We start from the raw sequence: 20,351 nt of genomic DNA on the forward strand, positions 1-20,351 counted from the left end.
AGAACAGAAGTATGATCTTGTGGGCCAGATATAACTGTTCCTGGGCCGGATTCGGCCCCTAGGCCTTGAGTTTGACATCCCTGATTTAAAGTAACCTTGGACGTATATCTCATGTCCGTTGCGTATCTATGATGACTGTATTTAGAGGAGTGGAGTAAGAGGCCCAGCGATTCTGCCTGCTTTTTTCTTATGGTCAAACCATCCATGCATAGAAAAATATCCATCATAACTGAGTAGTGAAGGAGGAAAATCATCCTGCAGTGCTAAATTGATCGATTAGGTGGCCTTGCATTTATCTGCAGACTTCTTAAAGTGAGCATATGATGGAGAAAAATGGCAAGGATGTAAACAAAGTCAAGTATGCACTGTTTCTAAAATACTGTAGCTCTGTTTCGTGAAAGTGGATTTCCACCTGTCATAAAGCAGCACAAGTTGCACGCCGTTTCCATTTTTGTGCATCAATCCGTCAGCAGAAGAAAGGATGCAGCGCTGAGCAGAAAGGACAAATGCACATTACTGTTTGAATGCATTATGCCTGAGCGTATGTTTGTGCGTGTTCGGAGCCGGCTCATGAAGTTAAAGAGCAGAGAAGATGGATGTTAGCCGATGATGGATGGCGTGAGCCTCTCAGCTGGATCTCTCCACGAGACTAAACACACCTGCCTCTACTACGTCTCTGTCTTTTCTCTGCCCGTCTAAATGAATGAATGATTTAATATCTGCCTGCTTTATTGTCTCCTGCATGAAAGCCTGCTAAATTTGACCGTAGGTAGCTGCAGGAAACTTTTCCAGAAACTACTGAATGCATGCTTTAACCATACTGCAAAACAAAGAGTAAAATAAAGAGATGACTTTCAGGTGTTTTAGTGTTGTTCATTAGTGCATTTTCTTTCTCCAGATCCTTGGCAGATCCCTGTAGGTTTAACTCGAGAAAAGCTTTTGTTTCACTTCTTTAATAAAGGTCAAGAGAGAGCAATTACCTAAACTTTGGGGTTAAAGGGTCAAATCAACCTCAGAGAGATAGAAAGCTGCAGATGGATAATAAATGCACTAAAAATAACCGTAAGAGCAGTGGTTCTCAAATGGTGTGGCAGGGCACACTAGTGTGCTTTCAGGCAAGTCTAGGTGTGCCTTGGTAACGTGTACAACCATACCTTATTACCACAACTTTATTACTACTGTAACCAGGCCTGTCCACAGATCTGGCTGGAAAAAACCCTGAGAATGTACCCTCCCCAGCTGTGATTCATTGACGATATCGGTGTATGTCAGTTGGATCAGTAGCATTGGTGCTAGCATCCTGGCTAACAGTTACCTCAGTTAGAGCTGAAAAGCACGGCAAGCTATTATTGGGTTGATTAGATTGGTTCTTTTGACAGCTTAAACCATTTTGCTGCCTTTTTTGCATTTTTGCCACTTCTTTTTACTACTTTTGACCCATTATTGCCAATTTTTTGGAACGTTTTGCCATATTCAACCCATTTTTGCAACATTTTTGCCACTTTTCGGCCAATTTTGCTAATGTTTGGGTATTTTTTTACTCCTTCTACATCACTTTTAACCCCTTTTTACCAACTTATTGCAACTTTAACCCTTTTTTTTACCACTTTTCTGCCACTTGTGATCTATTTTGCCACCTTTATGACACGTTCAACCTGATTATGCCAGCTTGTGCCAATTTTCACCCACTTTTGCTTTAGTTTAACCACTTTTTTGCAACCTTTTTGCCACTTTTCAGCAAATTTTGCTACTGTTTGGGTATTTATTACTCCATATTAATCATTGTTAACCCCTTTTTACCACCTTATGGGAACTTCAACCCTTTTTTGCCACTTTTCTGCCACTTGTGATCTATTTTGGTATTTTTCAACCCATTTATGCCAATTTTCACCCACTTTTGCCTTAGTTTTACCACTTTTTTGCCCAATTTTTGCCCTTTTTGTATCACTTTTAATCCATTTTTACCACTATTTTACCACATTTTTAAGCCTTTAAGGCCACTTGTAACCCATTTTTGCCACTATTTCAACACATTCAACAAGTTTTTGGCAAATTTTAACCCATTGGTTGGCCACTTTCTACCAATTTTCGCCAATTTCTGACTTTGTTTTGCCACTTTTTGCTCAATTTTGCCCTTTTTTTTTAAAATCACTTTTAACCAATTTTTTCCACTTTTTCCCAATTTTGCCATCTTCATGATCCCCCAGTTGTCCTGGCCCCAGAAAGCTCTACCCTTTATCTCCCCTTATAGGTCCCCTTGTCTGTAAAATTATTTAAAAAGTCTGTTTTGTATCGATTTTAATATGGTGTGCCTTGAGATTTTGGCTTAAACTTAGGTGTGCCTTGGGCGAAAAAAAGTTTGAAAACCACTGCGTTAGAGGATGTAGACCAATCCCTAAAGTATCTGCAATCGCTTCTCAGCTACTGGTTTTAACATTTCCATACTGGCATATTTTTAACACTGGAGGCTGTCACCTGGTAGCAAATTATTACATGGCATCTATGCTGGATCCTTCCAGGAACCAGAGAATGGAGAGCAAAGATCTCCAGAGACTGAAGACATTGAGCAAAGCCCCAAGACAATTAATCCAAGACTGGAGACTAAAGGCAAAAGACCAAGTACTAGACACCAAAGCCCGGGGACCAAATTACAAAGACTGGAGAATGAAAACTGGAAACCAAAGACCAGAGACAACAGAAAATTGACCAAAGCATTTAGACAAAAGACCCAGGACTGGGTAGTAGAGACAAAGAACCAGGAACCAAAGAACGGAGACCTAAGATCCAGGACCAGACTGGAAACCTAGATTAGTGACCAAGAGCCAAGACCAGAGACCAAAGCTCAGGGAACAAACATCATTGAAGGTAAACCAAAGACCCCAGGACATGGTGTCTGTGATTTCCTAAAACCATTTTTAAATTTGGTTCATGTGACCACAGAACAGTTTTCCGTGTTCCCTCAGTACATTATAAATGAGCTTTGGTCCAGAGAAGACGCCTTCTTCAGCCAAGTGTGCAGACAGACAGTGATTTCTGGAAGTGTTCCTGAGCCCATGCAGTGATCTGACCACAGAACAGTTTTCCATTTGGTCTTGTAAGTAGCCACTGGCATTTTTTTTTTCCTTTTTTTTTTTTTTGTCTAGTCATGTTCCATGGTTGAGTGGCGTGCCCCAGAACTGGTATAAAGGTCGGGTGTGTCGTCACACGCCAACTTTGATTGAAGCCAGGAGTTCATTGTGTGTGTGCGGGAAGTTTTGAAATTGTATGTAGCATCAAATAATCTTTTTATGGGTTTAATTCTGTTGTTTTTAATTCGTGTATGATTGTATTTGTGTATTTGATCACAAGCAGTGAGTAAATGGAAGCAAACCCGTCGCCAGTCAAAATTTGCACCCTTGGCAGGCGAAGAGAGGTAATTGTTTTCTATGTTTTTAATGACCATTCATACCTTGTTGTATAGTGATTTAAAAGGAATGCAAAACTGTAATTTACTGACCCTGTTCGCGTGATCACAGTTTAACGTTGTTACAATGACAATGCTTTTTGCATGTTTTAGTTTCACGGTATATAATAAAGACAAGATTGAGCACCAATCGAACTCTACCACTGTGTCATTGACGCCGAGGGCAGCTACTGGTCTATTTAGGGGAGATTTTTCTGAAGTTATTTCACAATATTTAGACAGATTGGTGAACCTCTGTCCATCTTTACCTCTGAGACTCTGCCTCTCTAAAATGCTCCTTTAATACCCAGTCATATTACTGACCTGTTGATAATTAACCAAATTGGCTACAAATTGCTCCTCCAGTTGTTTTTAATAACAACCACTTACTTTTCCAACATTCTGTTTCCCTACTTTTTTGAGATACAGTCATGGACGAAAGTATTGGCACCCCTGGAATTTTTTTCAGAAAATACACCATTTCTCCCAGACACTCTTTCAAATACAAATGTTTTTGGTATACACATGTTTATTACCTTTATGTGCATTGGAACAACACAAAAAATCCGAAGAAAAAAGTCAAAATTGACATAATTTTACACAAAACACAAAAAATGGGCCAGACAAAATGATTGTCCCCCTTTTAAAACTGTGGGTAAATCATTTTATTTCAGGCGTGTGATGCTCATTTAAACTCACCTACGGCAGTAACAGGTGCTGACAATCTAGAAATCACACCTGAAGCCAGTTAGAATGTCTAAAAGTTGACTCATCCTTTGTGTTGTGTGTCTGTGTGTGTCACACCAAGCATGGAGAAGAGAAAGAAGAGCCCAGAATTGTCTGAGGACTTAAGAAGCAAAATTGTGGAAAAATATGAACAATCTCAAGGCTATGGACCATCTCCAGAGATCTAGAAATTCCTTTGTCCACTGTGTGTAATATAATCAAGAAGTTTATAACCCATGGAACTGTGGCTAATCTCCCTGGATGTGGATGGAAGAGAAAAACTGACAAAAGAATGCAACGCAGGATAGTTGGAATGGTGGATAAACATCCTCAGTCAACTTCCACACAAATTCAGGCTGTCCTGCAGACTCAGGGTGCAAAAGTGTCAGCTGGGACCATACGTGGTCATCTGAATGAGATGAAGCACTATGGCGGGGGACTGAGGAGAACCCCATTGCTGACAAAGAGACATAAAAAAGTCAGACTGGAGTTTGCAAAAATGTACCTGAGTAAGCCTCAATCCTTCTGGGAGAACATGTTGTGGACAGATGAGACTAAGGTAGAGCTTTTTGGAAAAGCAGGTCATTCTACTGTTTACAGAAAACAGAATGAGGCCTACAAAGAAAAGAACACAGTACCTACAGCCAAACATGGTGGAGCTTCAAGGATGTTTTGGGGTTGTTTTGCTGCCTCTGGCACTGGGTGCCTTGACTGTGTGCAAGGAATCATGAAATCTGGAGACTATCAAAGATGCTGGGACGCAATGTAGGGCCTAGTGTCAGAAAGTTGGGTCTGTGTCAGAGGTCATGGGTGTTCCAGCAGGACAATGACCCCAAACATGCCTCAAAAAACACCAAGAAATGGTTGGAGACAAAGTACTGGAGAGTTCTGAAGTGGCCAGCAATGAGTCTGGATCTAAATCCCATTGAACAACTATGAAGAGATCTCAAAACTGTTGTTGCAAGAAGCACCCTTCAAATCTGAGAGATCTGGAGCAGTTTGCAAAAAAGAGTGGCCCAAAATTCCAGTTGAGAGGTGTAAGAAGCTCGTTGATGGTTATAGGAAGTGATCGGTTTCAGTTATTTTTTTCCAAGGATGTGCAACCAAATATTAAGTAGTCAATTTTGTCTTTTTTCTTCTGATGTTTTGTGTTGTTCCAATGCACATAAAGCCAATAAACACATGTATACCAAAAACATTTGTAATTGCAACAATTTCCCGGAGAAATGGTGTATTTTCTGGAAAAAATTCCAGGGGTGCCAATACTTTCGTCCATGACTGTAAGTCATGTGCAAAAATGCAGAGTTGTAAGAAAAAGATTTTTTTTTACAGTTAAAGAGGTAAGCAATCAAAGAGTTACGTATTTACAGCTGCTTTTGACCACTACTCACAGCTACAGCTCACTTTTTTAATCATGGTCCTGTCCTTACTTTTTTGAGATGCCATCAGATTCAAATTAGCTTTTTCTTTTTTTTTTTCCTGAAATGGTAAAAAGTCTCAGTTTCTATATCTGACATGTGGTTTATGCTCTATTGTGAACAAAAACATGGGTTTATGAGATTTTAATGTATCATTGTTTTGGTTTACATTGGACACAGCGTCCCAGCTTTTTGGGGAATTTGGTAGAATTTGATCTTGTTTATGAAATATTTCAGGTGGATCTTTTACCTTCTTCAAGCTTACACAGATGTCAACCTTCTGACTGTTTTTTCTTGGACAAATGTTAAAGTTTAATTTTATTTCTTAGCGTCTTTAATGTTTCGTTTCTGGAATTTTATTCAACAGACGATGCAGCTGAGCGGTTAGGGCCTGCTGTGTTGTCATCCTGTGCAAACTTGATGTGTGGTTTTTGTGTTATAGGAGCAAAAAGCGACGTTTAACTGCACAAAAGAGACAGATATGCATGCAAATATTTAATCAAGACCTGCATCTTCTCTGTTGTTGAGTTAAATTAGGACTGGCTTTAATTTGAACTCCTACAACAGCAGACAAAGAAAGGCCTGATGTTCAAATATAAAGGGTATTATGTGTAGAAATGTCTGCCTAATGAAAAATCAAAGAAGGCCTCAGCAGTTATTCAGCAGATGTCTGAAAATGAACCCTCTTTGTTGTTCCTCTCATAAGAGCAGACTTCTCCAGTCTAAGTACCATGTATTTTCCACAAATAGTCGCCATGGGAATAAGATCCGTTCCCTGAGCTCCGGAGTCTCGTGTTTTCGAGATATGGGCCCTATGGTTCCTATTTACGGTGCACTCAGAGAGCCGGCTCTCCTCGGCTCCTCCGTGGCTGTGAATAGAAGCGCTGCCTCGTCCTCGCTCATGCTAATGGGCTAAACCTCAGGAGGCTGCAAGGAGCAAAGTTAATAAATGTAAGGCCAATTTATTGCCCGGCCTCTACCCAGAGAGGCTGGGGGGGGGGGTTGTTTACGATGGAGACACTGGAGACACAGTGAATGTGTAGTAGCTGAGTTTGTGCAGCCTGATCAGAATATTAAGAGTGGATGGCCATGCAGCTGCTGTGTGAGGGAGATCTCCACATATCCATCCTTCTCTCTCAGACTGCTGCAAGGTCAGCGCTTGGACTGACAGGCTACTTCTCCAAACACAAGTCTGACTCTGACACAGATACTCTAGAATAAGAGATCTAACGGTCCACAGAGGTCCTGGTTTGGTCTGTACCTGAGTGTTGGCATTCAGCTCAACAGGAAAACAGCAGGAAGAAGGCTTGGCTGCACTTCTAGCTTCTCTTGTTGGCATTCAGCTCAACAGGAAAACAGCAGGAAGAAGGCTTGGCTGCACTTCTAGCTTCTCTTGTTGATAATGCTGAACTGTAAGTGGTAAAAATTCCAGTTTGTTCCATCCTGAGTTTTTTAAACTCCCAGTGATACTCATAACACAGACTCTAAGGACCATATCACAGACTCTGAGGACCACATCAGAGACTATGAGGGCCACATCACAGGCTCTGAGGGCCACAACACAGGCTCTGAGGGCCACATCACAGACTCTGAGGACCACAACACAGGCTCTGAGGGCCACAACACAGGCTCTGAGGACCACATCACAGACTCTGAGGACCACATCACAGACTCTGAGGGCCACATCACAGACTCTGAGGGCCACATCTCAGACTCTGAGGGCCACATCACAGACTCTGAGGGCCACATCTCAGGCTCTGAGGACCACATCACAGACTCTGAGGACCACAACACAGGCTCTGAGGGCCACAACACAGGCTCTGAGGACCACATCACAGACTCTGAGGACCACATCACAGACTCTGAGGGCCACGTCACAGACACTGAGGGCCACAACACAGACTCTGAGGGCCACATCACAGACTCTGAGGGCCACATCTCAGACTCTGAGGGCCACGGCACAGGCTCTGAGGGCCACATCACAGACTCTGAGGGCCACATCTCAGGCTCTGAGGACCACATCACAGACTCTGAGGGCCACATCACAGACTCTGAGGACCACATCTCAGGCTCTGAGGGCCACATCACAGACTCTGAGGACCACAACACAGACTCTGAGGGCCACATCTCAGACTCTGAGGGCCACAACACAGGCTCTGAGGGCCACAACACAGACTCTGAGGACCACAACACAGACTCTGAGGGCCACATCTCAGACTCTGAGGGCCACAACACAGGCTCTGAGGGCCACAACACAGGCTCTGAGGACCACATCTCAGGCTCTGAGGACCACATCACAGACTCTGAGGGCCACATCACAGGCTCTGAGGGCCACATCACAGACTCTCAGGGCCACAACACAGGCTCTGAGGACCAACCACATCACAGGCTCTGAGGGCCACATCTCAGACTTTAAGGGCCAAATTACAATTATAATAGCCTATAATCTCCCTTATTTGCTGAGTGTAAAGACAGGCACAGTTTAGCCGCATGATGTGACAATAGTTGTCACAGCCCAGCTGAAGAAAACAATATGGTGGCCAATGCTAAGCTAGCATCAGAAAATGGATCAAAAATGATAAAAAGACTAAATCAGAGTTACTGATGTGGACTTAATCCTCAAAGACCCCGGAAAGTCACCAGGCCTACTAGAAAAGCTTTTGTGAGGAATTTGGAGGCATGGAAGGAATCATTGAAACGCAAAACGGCAACATCATAGTGGTTACGATTTATGACCCCAACAACAACTCTTAAGCCTGCCGACAATGCCAACTTACGTTATAAATCTTTTTCACGACCCACTTTTGGGTCCCAACCCACCGTTTGAGAACCACTGGACAAGCAGTTACATCATGTCCCATGTATGGAAACTATCTTTTCTCCAAGTTACAACAACCCGAGGTTTAAATCCAACTTTAGACTCATTTTTTGAAGGTCATTCCCCATTTCTCTCTGATTTCCTTGTGTATTTAACATCCTATTAAATAAAGGCTCAAAATTAAACCCTGAAAATGTAGTTTTTCATACTTTAAGATAAGAATATTCACTTATTTTTGCTCCTCTGGTGCCATTTTTCTATAAATGTGCTGTTTTTACACCTAGGGAGAATAAAACTGGTTTCAGGGATTTTGGAGTCAGCTGAGTGGATCCTGATTGACATCAGCTGTCAGTGGGTAAAATCTCGCTCCATGTGTCTGCGGTAAAACCTCCACGGTCGTGTGTGTTTCTGTGTGAGTGTGAATGGCGTTGATCGTCAGAGCACCTCGGCCAAACCCCCGAGGCTTTTTACTTGTCAGAGAGGTGTGCGGATGCATTTTGCACAGCGCAGGAGGGCATGTTTTTCTTCACTTTGCATGCCATCTCTTCCGTTTGTTTCGTGCCATTTCTCGCCCCATTTCTCCTCCTCCTCTTCTTCATTTCTCCTCCAACAGCCCCACCTTTCCTCTTCGCTCACTTTTTCCCCCACACCTCCTTTTTCAGTCCGTCCACTTCCTCCTAAATCTCCCAGGTCCTGTCTGTCTGTGTCATCGTGGCTGAATTTCCCATCCAGTATTTAATTTTTGCTTTCAAAGACTTTCACTGAATAAGAACATGCTCCCTGCAGCCCGGTCTGCTGTCCTCTAGAAGACTAGTCAACCTCGCTTCTCCTCTCTTTTCCTGCACTTTTAAACCTCTTATGACTTTAAGGTTATTAGATGTTGCACTGCAGAAATTTTACATATTGCACCTTTAAAATCTCATCCATCTGTCTTTATGTTGTCCTCATGTTGCCTCTGATGCCTTCTCAGGCCACATTCAAGAGATTTCTGCAGAAAGAGGAAGAGTCTACACTGTGGAAGGTTCAGAGTATGTCGACATGTGAACTTTGAACCTGGCTGCAGGGATTTGCTCCCAATCATTCCAGGTGAAGAGGCCGGGCGAGCAGACAGAGCTTTATTTAATCTCTGTGGTGTTGGAGGGGTTAAAGGTCAGCACAAGCGAGGTTTTTTAGCACCAAGGGGGGAAAAAGTTTCTGAGTATACAAACCAAAGGTGAGCTATAAAACCAGGTCAGGTTTGGGTTACTTTAATCAGTATTCCTGGCTACCATTACACCACAAAGGCAAAAGAACAATACAGGCAACCCAGAGAAAAGGGAATTCTAAAGTATAAGCACCAAAATGGAGCATTTTGGGCCATCAGATAAGACGCCAAACACTGACACCATCCCCACTGTGAAGCACGGTGGTGGCAGCATCATGCTGTGGGGATGCTTCTTGTAAAGATAGAGGGTAAAATGAATGCCGAAACATATTGAAAATTCCTGGAGGACAATTGTATTCAGTCTGCAAGAGAACTTGGGATAAGATTTATTTTCCAGTAAGACAATGAGCCAAAGCTTCCAGAGAAAGCTACACAGAAATGGCTTAACCCTTTCCCCTCTGGTAGCCCTACAAATTGCCACCTCATTTTCTTCCTGGTATGCATAAATGCACAGGGAGGTTATTACTGTTAATAAAAAGATATAATAATTTATTTTTAATTGTTTTATTTTTTCCTAGTTTTTTCAACTTTTGCAATTAACGAAAATACCAGATACTCAGTAACTGTCATACCTTTTAACTCTTTAAATGCCATGTTTGTAACGTAAACAAACAAAGTTTTTTGATGAAAAACACACAACTGATTTTTTTCAAGGTACTACACTGTAAGTGAAAAACTTATTTGAGGATGATTGCAGCCTAGCATATGTGACTGATTATTGGCAACACTGATTAAAATGCATTATTCGTTTTTTTTTTGTTTTTTTTTAGGTCAATTATTCTAAAATACTCACGTTTGTCACCCTTCTGTGCACAAATGCACACCTTTAAATCATGTTGTGAATATCATACATTTCAAAATTGTTTTACTGTTACTGAATTATACTTTTCTCATTCAAGGTCAGCCTTAATCATAAATGTCAAATATTCCTTTATTCTAATTTTTTAACCATTTAAATGCCATGTTTTATTAATGATGTCACTGCATTTTTAAATGCAAAATAAACAAAAAATGATTTTTGCAGGTTACTACATGAAAATTAGATAGCTTATTTTTTGATTATTGCAGCCTGGCATATGTCATTAATCTGCACGTAAACAAAACCTTAGAGAGTTAGTGAGAAGTGGACCAGAGGGCAGTATAACACTGAAATCCGGTGGAAAAACATGTATTTCCTGCCCTTGGCCATATATGGTAAAAGTGATTTCACAGGGTAAAAAAAAAAATGGTCCAGGTACAAATGTAAAGTCCCAACTCTCAAATGAAGCCCAGAAACCAGAAAATGCATGATCAATGCCTTAATGGCGTATGGCTGAAAAAAAAAAAAAAGTGGTATGAATGGGTTTCAATGGGGACTTATTGCATACCAGGGATATTAACGCTATAAAAAAAAGGTTTACTTTATTTATGTTGGGCTGATTGTTGTGGCTGGGACAGAATTTTGAAAATTGTGCAAAAATGAACAAAAAATATAATACATGATAATACTGATTGTGAAAGAGGACAGAGCTATTTAAAAAAAAATAGCAACAGAGTGTGCAATTTAGGCTCAAGGGGTACCAGAGGGTTAAAGACCTAGACCAGTTTGGGGCATGCCTGTCTCATCCACATTCATGTTGTTTTTGAAAGGTCTGCTAGTAGTCAACATCAAGTGGCATACATCATTTTAACCAAGGCAACCTGGACTTTCAGTGTAACTGATTTTACAAGTACTTGGTCTCAGACAGATTAATTTATCAGAAATTTTGAAAAACGCCTGTAGAGAGTTTCTGCTTTTTCACTGTGAACTGGGACGTAACCCAAAGAAGTTTGCTTTTTATAAAGTTGTTTTCCTATATTTCATTTGCTGACCATGTAGATGAGTCTAGAAGTGTTAAATTAAAAAAAAAAAAAAAAAGATTATCATCTAATTACAAAAGACAGGTCTGAAGTTGTTAAAAAGAATGAAAAAAAGTAGAAACAAATATTAATGTATGGTGATTTAAAAGCGGTTTTAATGTACATGTACATTTTTGCCTTGAAGGTGTCCAGAGGGTGCCCTCATGTTAAAGCTGGCACTACATAAAAAATAAAAATGCAATCAAATCAATTTTGTTGCTAATCTTTGACTCATCCAAGACTCTCATCAGCACCAAAGCCCAATCTTTCCACTATTTATTATATGAAAAATAATTCACTTTTTGTGTTTTTTGTAGTAAAAAATAAAATATTTCAAATTATCAAACTGGCATTTAAAGGGTTAAAATCTTGAAAATTATTGAATATTTGGTACATTTGAGCAGGTCTGAAAATGTTAAAGGGATTTATGAAAAAAAGTAGAAAAAAGTATTGACATATGGTGATTTAATGGCAATTTTTAGATGTACAGTTTTGCCTCTAAGGTGTCCAGAGGGTAGTAAATTTGAGGAGGGCAAAAGTCAATCAGTGTAGCGAATCACGATCATGTTTCGGTGGTCCTTGTGGAGCCTGTGTGCAAATGAGACCTTCGTGGTACCACCAGAAAGCTGGGAATCTCAGCTTTCATCCATGTTTTGAAAGGATTTTGATAGGATAAACAGTTCAAAAGTTATTAAACATTTTGGAGCTGGAGCTGGAGCTATTTTTTACCGCCCTCGGCTGCGTCGGTCTCTGAGAGTTAAAGACAACAAGGGGAATGTTCTGGAGCGGCCGAGTCAAAGCCCAGACCTCAATTCAATACGGAATTTGTAGCTGGACTTGAAAAGGGCTGTTCACGCCTGATCCCTGTACAACCTGGCAGAGCTTGAGCAGCATAGCAAAGAATAAAGATTCAGACCTATCCACACAGACTCAGTGCTGTGATAAAGCCATCTTATTGCACTTTAGCATTTGAAACAGCAGAGGTTTCTCCTTCTTTAAAATGATATTCAGATGAGTTCTCAGGTAGTAACTGACTCTTTCCAGCACCTGTCCTCTCTCTCTCCCCTCTGGGGCGACATCCATCTTCTGCCAGTCTCTCGTCCCCCTCCGCTGTGCCAATTAGTTGACGTTTGGCACATTAAAACTCCTCACCAACGGCAGTCCAGATTCTCCCTGAGCGTCATGTGATGTCAACCACACTTTAAAACCGAACCCTCGCTCAGACACGACTGAAGAGCCTCGGGCTGTGAGTAAGAGGAGTACGCGCGGGAGCGATCAGGGACTAAGGGATGAGGAGCGACAGAGGGAGAGGGAATAAAAGTCTAAAAAGAGTGAAAGAGACATTAAAGAAGATAAAATACCACAGGCAAAGATGGACACCCCAAGGGCTGAAGAGGAATTTGGGAGAGGAGAGAGGAAGATTTGGAGAGTATGGTTTAAGAGTGACAAAGACCCAGGGAAGGAAAGATTATAGGGAGGAAGGACACAAGGAAAAAACAGACAAAGTTAAAGATATATGATAAATCTGAAGGCTGCAGCATAGAATAATACTTGAAAGAGCAAGCTCCCTTCAAATGTGCCAAGGTAAAGTCTTTTTATATTAGTGTTAATACTAATATACTTTGTTCAATTTTGGGCATGACTGAACCAACGGGAGCAAGCAGAATGGCAAGTGGCTGGATCATAGAAAGGAGAAGCCATATGCGAACAGAACCGAGAAACACCACCGTCTTCTCCAACCAAAGCTCATTTAAAATGGACTGTGGAAGCATGGAAAACTGTTCTGTGGTCACAGGAATCAAAATGTAAAAAACATTTTGAAAACTACAGACGCCATGTCCTGTGGAGTAAAGAGGAGAGGGAGCATCCAGCTTGTTCTCCTGGCTCAGTTCTAAAGCCTACATCTCTGATGGTATGCGTTTGCCTTGCTGCCGATGGCATGGGCAGCTCTAACATCTGGAAAGTAGCTTCCATCAAGGCGTCTCTTTCAAGACGATGCTAAACCACAGACCACATAGCACAACAGCCTGGCTTCACAAAAGAGGAGTCCGGGTCCTGAACTGGCCTGCCTGCAGTCCAGACCTTTTACCGATATAAAACAACAGAAAGGAAAGAATAGAGACAAGAATGGGACAACATTCCTCCCTCATCAACTGGCCTCCTCAGGCTGTTGTCAAAAAAGAGGGGATTTCACACAATGGCAAACATGGCTCTGTCCCTACTTTTCTGAGAAGCCATCAAATTCAAAATGAGAAAATCATCCATGAAATGTCTCAGTTTAACATCTGATATGCTGTTTATGTTCTACTGTGAATATAATACAGGTTTATGAGATTTGACAATCAAAACAATTGACTTCCATTTTGATTTGCATGTTACACGGTGTCCCAACTTTTTTGGAATGGGGTTGTACTTCTTTGTGCTGATATTTCCTTGTTTTACCTTTCCAATGACATCAAGTTTACAAGCACATTAAACCAATTTAAACTAGGGCTGGGCAATTAATCGCAAATTAGATTAAATCACAACATGGCCTGCTGCTTTTCAAAACGCAGAAGTTGCAATATTTCTTTAACTTTAAATGTGTCAAAATACCAGTTTAATATAGATATATTTTGCAGCAGCAGAGATTTTATGCAAACACTCAAGTGTCTTTATATATATATATATATATATATATATATAAGCTTTTCCAATTTTACAGATAAACAACCCCATGAAAGGGAACATACATTTCAAAAGGGCTAACAAAGACAGCAGTAAAACAAAAAGGGACATTGTACATAAAAGTAAAGCTGAAAAAATAAAGCAAGACGATCAGCACAGACAGCCAATACCAGAATATATATAAAAGTTTTAAGTTTAGGTCGCTTTTGACAGATAGGATAAGAATGGTTGCCACATGTTGTCAAAGCTAGCAGAGTTAAGAGAGATACTGTATCGGATTCTTTCATGCAACAGATTAATCATTTCTTGTAATCAAGTTTGAAAAAAGGGTACTTTCTCAGATTTCCAAAGGGCCAAGATAATTCTTTTTGCCACAACCATGCCATACTGCATTGTCTTAGGTTGTAAGCGAGACACATTTTGTATATGCTGGTCTCTGCCCAGAATGGCAGTAGAGGGATCTGGTATGAAGTTGCAGTTGTATACTTCTGAGAAGCACTTAAAAACATCCAACCAAAATTTATTCAGTTTAGAACAAGACCAGAATAAATGACCTGAAGTTCCCTCTGCTGATTTACACTTTGAGCAGATTGGAGAAAAGGACGGGTAAAAAGAGAAGTGCCATTTTTTTTTATAATCGTTTACAAAAATCCTCCTTTTTGTGTTTTATGTATGTTTTTCTTAAACAAAATGAGTGGCATAAAATGATAATGCCCTTAAACAAAGCAAAGGACATCAAAAATAAGCAAAAATAATTAGCTCATTCTGTCTAAAACTGTTGAAGCCTAGCATTACTTCAAGAAACTCATACCCCATCTGCGATCAGCTGGTAGCCAGCCTCACCTCCTCCACCCCAGCTGCCTCCTTTATTGCTAAAAGCTTGTTGCACCCCCATATTCAGATTCATGCTACTGTGGATTAATTGCTTTGGAAATAATTTTATTGTTTTCAATGCACATGGTCTTTTTTAAATTATTTATTGCTTGAATTTGCTGAAAAATATACATAAGATTAACCCAAGAGTAATGGCATATTAAATCGCAAATGAGATATTTTGGGGAAACAAAATTGCAATTAGATTATTTTTGCAAATTGTTCAGCCTTAATTTAAACCAGTTTAATCGATCAAACCAGCTGTATTTGTCATATGGCTCAAATTCCTCCCCTTTTTAACGTCTCTTTCTTTCCCATTCAGCTAAAAATCTTGAACTAAATCCTAAAAAAAATGAAAGTTTGGAGGGAAAGGAGATATAGAAGGTAGGAAGAGAGTTAGGTGGGATTAAAACGATGGCAACGGAGCAGAAAAATGAGAGGAGGAGGGATGAAAAAATAAATAAGGTGGGAGGTTAAAAGAGATTGTGAACTGAACAGCAATAAGACGAAGCAAAGAGAGTGAAGGTGGATGGAAGAGAAGGTGTAGACGAAAGGACAACGATAAGAATAGAGGAAGGAAGGAGTGGGACAAAATATCAGGGGAGGGCAAGACAGAAGAGCTGGCTGGGATGAAGGGAAAATAAGGAGAAAATGATTTAAGAGAAAAAGGAAACCAGAGATGAAAAAACAGTGGTATGTATTTTTCCTGCCATTTTAGAGAGAGAGGAGTGAGCAATAAAGAGACGCAGGAGTGGGCGGATGGAGGGAAACAATTCCTCTAAAGAGAAAGTGACAGAAAACCACGGAGAAAGACGGAGGAGAGACGCTCCAATGATGGACAGGTGGAGGGAAAAAAAAAACTCGCCGGATTATCGAAGACAGGCGAAGAATGAGGAACAGACTTTCATCCATGGGATCAAACTACAACAAACCAGCCAAGTCCTCTAAAATGTAAATGAGCCGCTTCTTTCCAACGTATGAGAAATCCACCGCGTGACACCTACTCACAGAATGAGTGACAGCACAGAAATTAAACAAATTACAAGACTTTGTGAGGACCGCAGATAACTTAAATCCTTGATTGACAAAATATCACTGGCTGAAACAGTATATAATGAAGATATTGGATTTAGAGAATGAATAATTCAAAAGCTGACATTTTTCTCTGCAGAGATGGAGACCCTGCAGTCTTGTCAGACTCAGCTGGCCTTGGTGGATTTATTGGCCAGTTTTCAGTCCTCTTTATCCAGAGCATCTTTTAGGACATGCAGACAGAACTAATGCAAAACCATTACTATGGCTCTCTGTGACAGGAGACGCTCTTTTCAGACGAGCTGTGGTCAACAAACATTCACCTTGCAGATGAGTCCTTGGAGAAAGCACTAACAGTGTCCCAGCTGCTGCATATCAGGGCCCAACCTTTGATTTCACCAAGAAGTGAGATCGGAGAGGCTGCTAGCCTTCTGTAGAAACAGTTATTTAGTCAGGGCGATGAAACAGATGGAAGGGAATTTGGTAGGGCTGTAACTCAGTCAGTCTTTACAGTGCCAATTCATCGCCAAAGTTACCTAAAAACACTCCACAAAAGGCACCGTTGAGACCTGTTGACCTATCACCGTTGAGATATAGACATAAGATTTAGCTACAATAAACTCAGCACAAAGCAGCATTTAGAAAAGTTACAGTAGAGAGAAAAACTTCAGTCAACAGGCAGAAAGAGAAGAAAACAGATTCATGTCAGGGTTGCAAATAGATAGAAATGCAGAAAAGAGAAGATAGTTCAATGAAAGGCAGAGAGCAATAATGACAGGAAGAGGACAAAGATGCAGAAGACAGAGGAGGGAGATGCAGAAAAAGAGGAAGATGCAAGAAGAGGGAAGACAGAAGTACAAAAAAAGACAGAATGCAGACAAGGTAGAGGGAGAAACAGAAAGAGAGAAACAGAGATGCAAAGAAGAAAGGGTGCATACAATAGGAGAAGAGGAAGGTGCAGAAAAAGAAAGAGAGGTGAAGGAAGAGAGGTGTCAGAAATGCAGCAAAAGAAGAGCGCTATGCAGAGGTAAGGGGGGTGGTGCAGAAAACAGAGGAGGGAAATACTGACAAAAAGGAAGATTGAGCTGCAGAAAGAGTTAGCAGAGAGATGCAAAAAGAAAGAAGGTGATGCAGGAAGAGAGACGAACGAGATGCAGAAAGGAAGAAAAGGGAGATGCAGAGAAAATAAGTACATTCAAGATGCTAAGAAGAAAAAGATGCTGAAAAGAAAGGACGATGCAGTAAGACAAATGATGGAAAAAGAAGGAAGACGGAGATACAAAAAAAAAACAGGATGCCAAAAAGGTAGAGGGAGAAGCAGAAAGAGAGAAACATAAACAAAAAAGAAAGTGTGTATACAATAGGAGAAGAGGAAGATGCAGAAAAAGAGAGAGAGATGCAAGAAGAGAGGTGTCAAGAATGCAGGAAGGGAAGAGCATGCTGGAAAGGTGAGAAACAGAGGAGGGAAATACTGAAAAAAAGAAAACTGAGATGCAGATTAAGACATGATGAAGATGCAGAAAAAAGAAGGTGATGCAGGAAGAGAGATGAACTAGATGCAGAAAGGAAGAAGAGGGAGATGCAGAAAAAAAAGTAGATTCAAGATGCAAAGAGAAGAAAAAGTTGCAGATACAGAGAGGACAAAGCAGAGAAAAGAGGGAGAAGCAGTAAGAGAGATTATGGAAATGCAGAAAAAGAGAGGAGGGAGATGATGAAAAATGAGAAGATGGTGAAGAAGAGAGTGGAATAGAAGACACTAGGGGGGAGCAGAAAAAGAGAGATGATGCAGATGCAAAAAGGAAAAAAGGGAGATGCAGGAAGAGAGAAGAGGGAGATGCCGCAAAAAGAAGTGGTGGATACAAGATTTAAGGACAAGAGAAAGAGAAAGAGGGGGAAACAGAAGAGAGACAAGAGGCAGATACAGAAAAAGAAGACTTTTCAAGAAGAGAAAGGTGCAGTACGAGATATGCAAGAAATGCAGAGTGTGAAGCAGGAGTATGGGGGAGAATGATGCAGAAAACAAAAGAGGAAATACTAAAAAAAAGGAAGATTGAGATGCAGATGAAGTAAATATGAAGATGCAGAAAGAGAAGAAGAGATGCAGGAAGAGTGACAAATGAGATGCAGAAAAAAATAAGCAGATTCAAGATGCAAAAAGAAGAAAACGATGCAGAAAAAACAGGGGATGATGCAGAGAAAGGAGAGAAAACAGAGCATAGATATGATAGTGTTAATGTTATCCCTTGAATTTTTTTTATTTTTAGCAATTTGACGTGGGATACCTGTGAGCCCTGATGGCAGCCCTTGAATCCAGTAAATCTGTTTATCAGTTCATCAACCCTGTATTGTGAATGATAACTGATTTAAACAGATATTGTAAATTCCATTAATTTCTCAGACAAAATTTGAAAACATGACGTGGTTTTTTATCCAAATGTGTTTTCCTCCAAACCCAAAATTAAGCTGTTAAACCATTCAGCTGATTCTAAAAGCTATGGGGAAGTTAGAAATGACAACAATTATGTTCTAATCTGTTTCTGTTTGAGATGTGCAGGAAAATAGACTTTATCAAACATCAGAAATCTGTGTTTTAGATTAATGTGGAGCCATTTTAACACCTGACTTCTTCATCAGACCGTCTGCTCTATGGTGGCTGTGCAGGGTCAACTCTCTTCTTTTCAGACCCCGACAGCGCCACAAATCCCTGACCCAAACAAACCCCTAGTGATTGGATTTACTGAGATCCAATCAAATGAGAGATTCTTCTGCAACATAATCAGGGCACAGACACTTTAACCACACCGGCTCACGCACGCTCGCTCAGTCGTGCTAGAATCTCCTCCCGTTCACGCCCACTCACGCTCCGTCTCTGTCCGTGTGAGTGCATTGTGGGAAAAGTGCCTTCTGGAGGAGGATATTACATCATGGCATCAGCCAGCTTGCCCGGCCCTGCTCGCCAAAACTGAGTTACCGTGGTTACAGCAGTGGAAAATTAAAACAACCCTCACAGGGTTCAGAGCATTATGGAAATTCAAAAAGCCAAGATCAAGTTGTGAATGAGTTATGAGGAGAGGGGAGGAGGGGTGGGAATGCTGATGTATTTGACAGTAAAGTAAAGAAAAGGAAGCACAAATAGACTTAGGAGAGTCCAAGTATCTTTTCAGAACTTTTTTCTTTAGAGTCTCAACACTCACCCCGTTGGCTCTGCTCATGGCCTGGTAGTAGATGATGTAGCTCTTAGCCGGAGACAGTGGAGGGTTCCAGAAACCACCGTAGCTTTTGTTGTCTCCCACCGTGAAGGGCTGGACGACAGTGAGGCTGGACGGAGGCAGCTCAGCAGCGATGTAGTAGGACGAGTCCAAGGTGGAGGCGTTACGGAAGCTGACCGGAGCAGAGAAACACTCCGGGGCTTCTGAGGCAGCACGGCGGGTCTTTGACTTCCGCTCCTCCTTCACGACGAGCTGATAGGAGCTGGAAGAACAAATACAGACACATTACTACCTGTTCCATTAAAGCAACCATCCTGGCTTTGCTCAGATTGGACGAAATAAATCCCCCAGCTTTGACGCCATCAAACAATCAGTGTGATTTAGGAAGCATTTATGTTTCTCTTCTTTCTCATGATTTACATTTTAAATGTTTAAATTTGTAGAGGGGGAGTCTCTTATCATACCTTTGAAATTTGAACCAAATTAGATGCTTCATATTAGAGTTATGCCAACTTCCTGCCAGATGGCAAGATATCGAAATGTCCTGCATTGCCAGTGTGTCTTTGCAACAGATGGACAAAATAAAACATTTACTTTTGACACCATTAAACGATTATGTTCTTGGTAAATAGCTGTTATTTTAGACTCATTCCAAAAAAAAAAAAAAAAAAAGATTTATCTGTGACTCTGGATCATTTATTTCACATCTACTTACCTCAGGTTAAAATATTTAAGATACATCTACATGTCCTTTGTATATTGCGCCATAAACTGCAGGAAATCTTGACCCATCAGAGAGCTATTTAATTTTTAAATGCGTAGAGGGGCCATTCCTGATCATACATGTGAAATTTGAATCAAATCAGATGCATCGTATGAGAGTTATGACAACTTCCTGTCAAATGGCAAGATATAAAAATGGTCGGCATTGCTGCCCAGGTGTCTTTTAATGAAACAAGCAGGTGTTGTGGTTGAATATTGAGGTCTTTCTTCAAAAATATGAGCTGAGGAACAAGCACATTGGTCCCCTGTTGCCAGGAGGGGATGCTTTGATAAAATCTTTGCATGTGTGATCATTGTGTTG

General features: G+C 40.9%; 1 protein-coding gene across 1 annotated transcript in view; it reads right to left on the bottom strand.

The window, feature by feature from the left end:
• Positions 1 to 20,351, bottom strand: part of ptprt (protein tyrosine phosphatase receptor type T) — a 516,342-nt gene that overhangs the window by 209,273 nt on the left and 286,718 nt on the right. Inside the window, exon 14 of the mRNA XM_041782769.1 lies at positions 19,253 to 19,529. Within this exon, the coding sequence (XP_041638703.1) occupies positions 19,253 to 19,529 (277 nt within the window). The remainder of the gene's footprint in view (positions 1 to 19,252; positions 19,530 to 20,351) is intronic.

This window comes from Cheilinus undulatus, linkage group 3 (assembly GCF_018320785.1).
Source record: "Cheilinus undulatus linkage group 3, ASM1832078v1, whole genome shotgun sequence".
Taxonomy (NCBI): domain Eukaryota; kingdom Metazoa; phylum Chordata; class Actinopteri; order Labriformes; family Labridae; genus Cheilinus; species Cheilinus undulatus.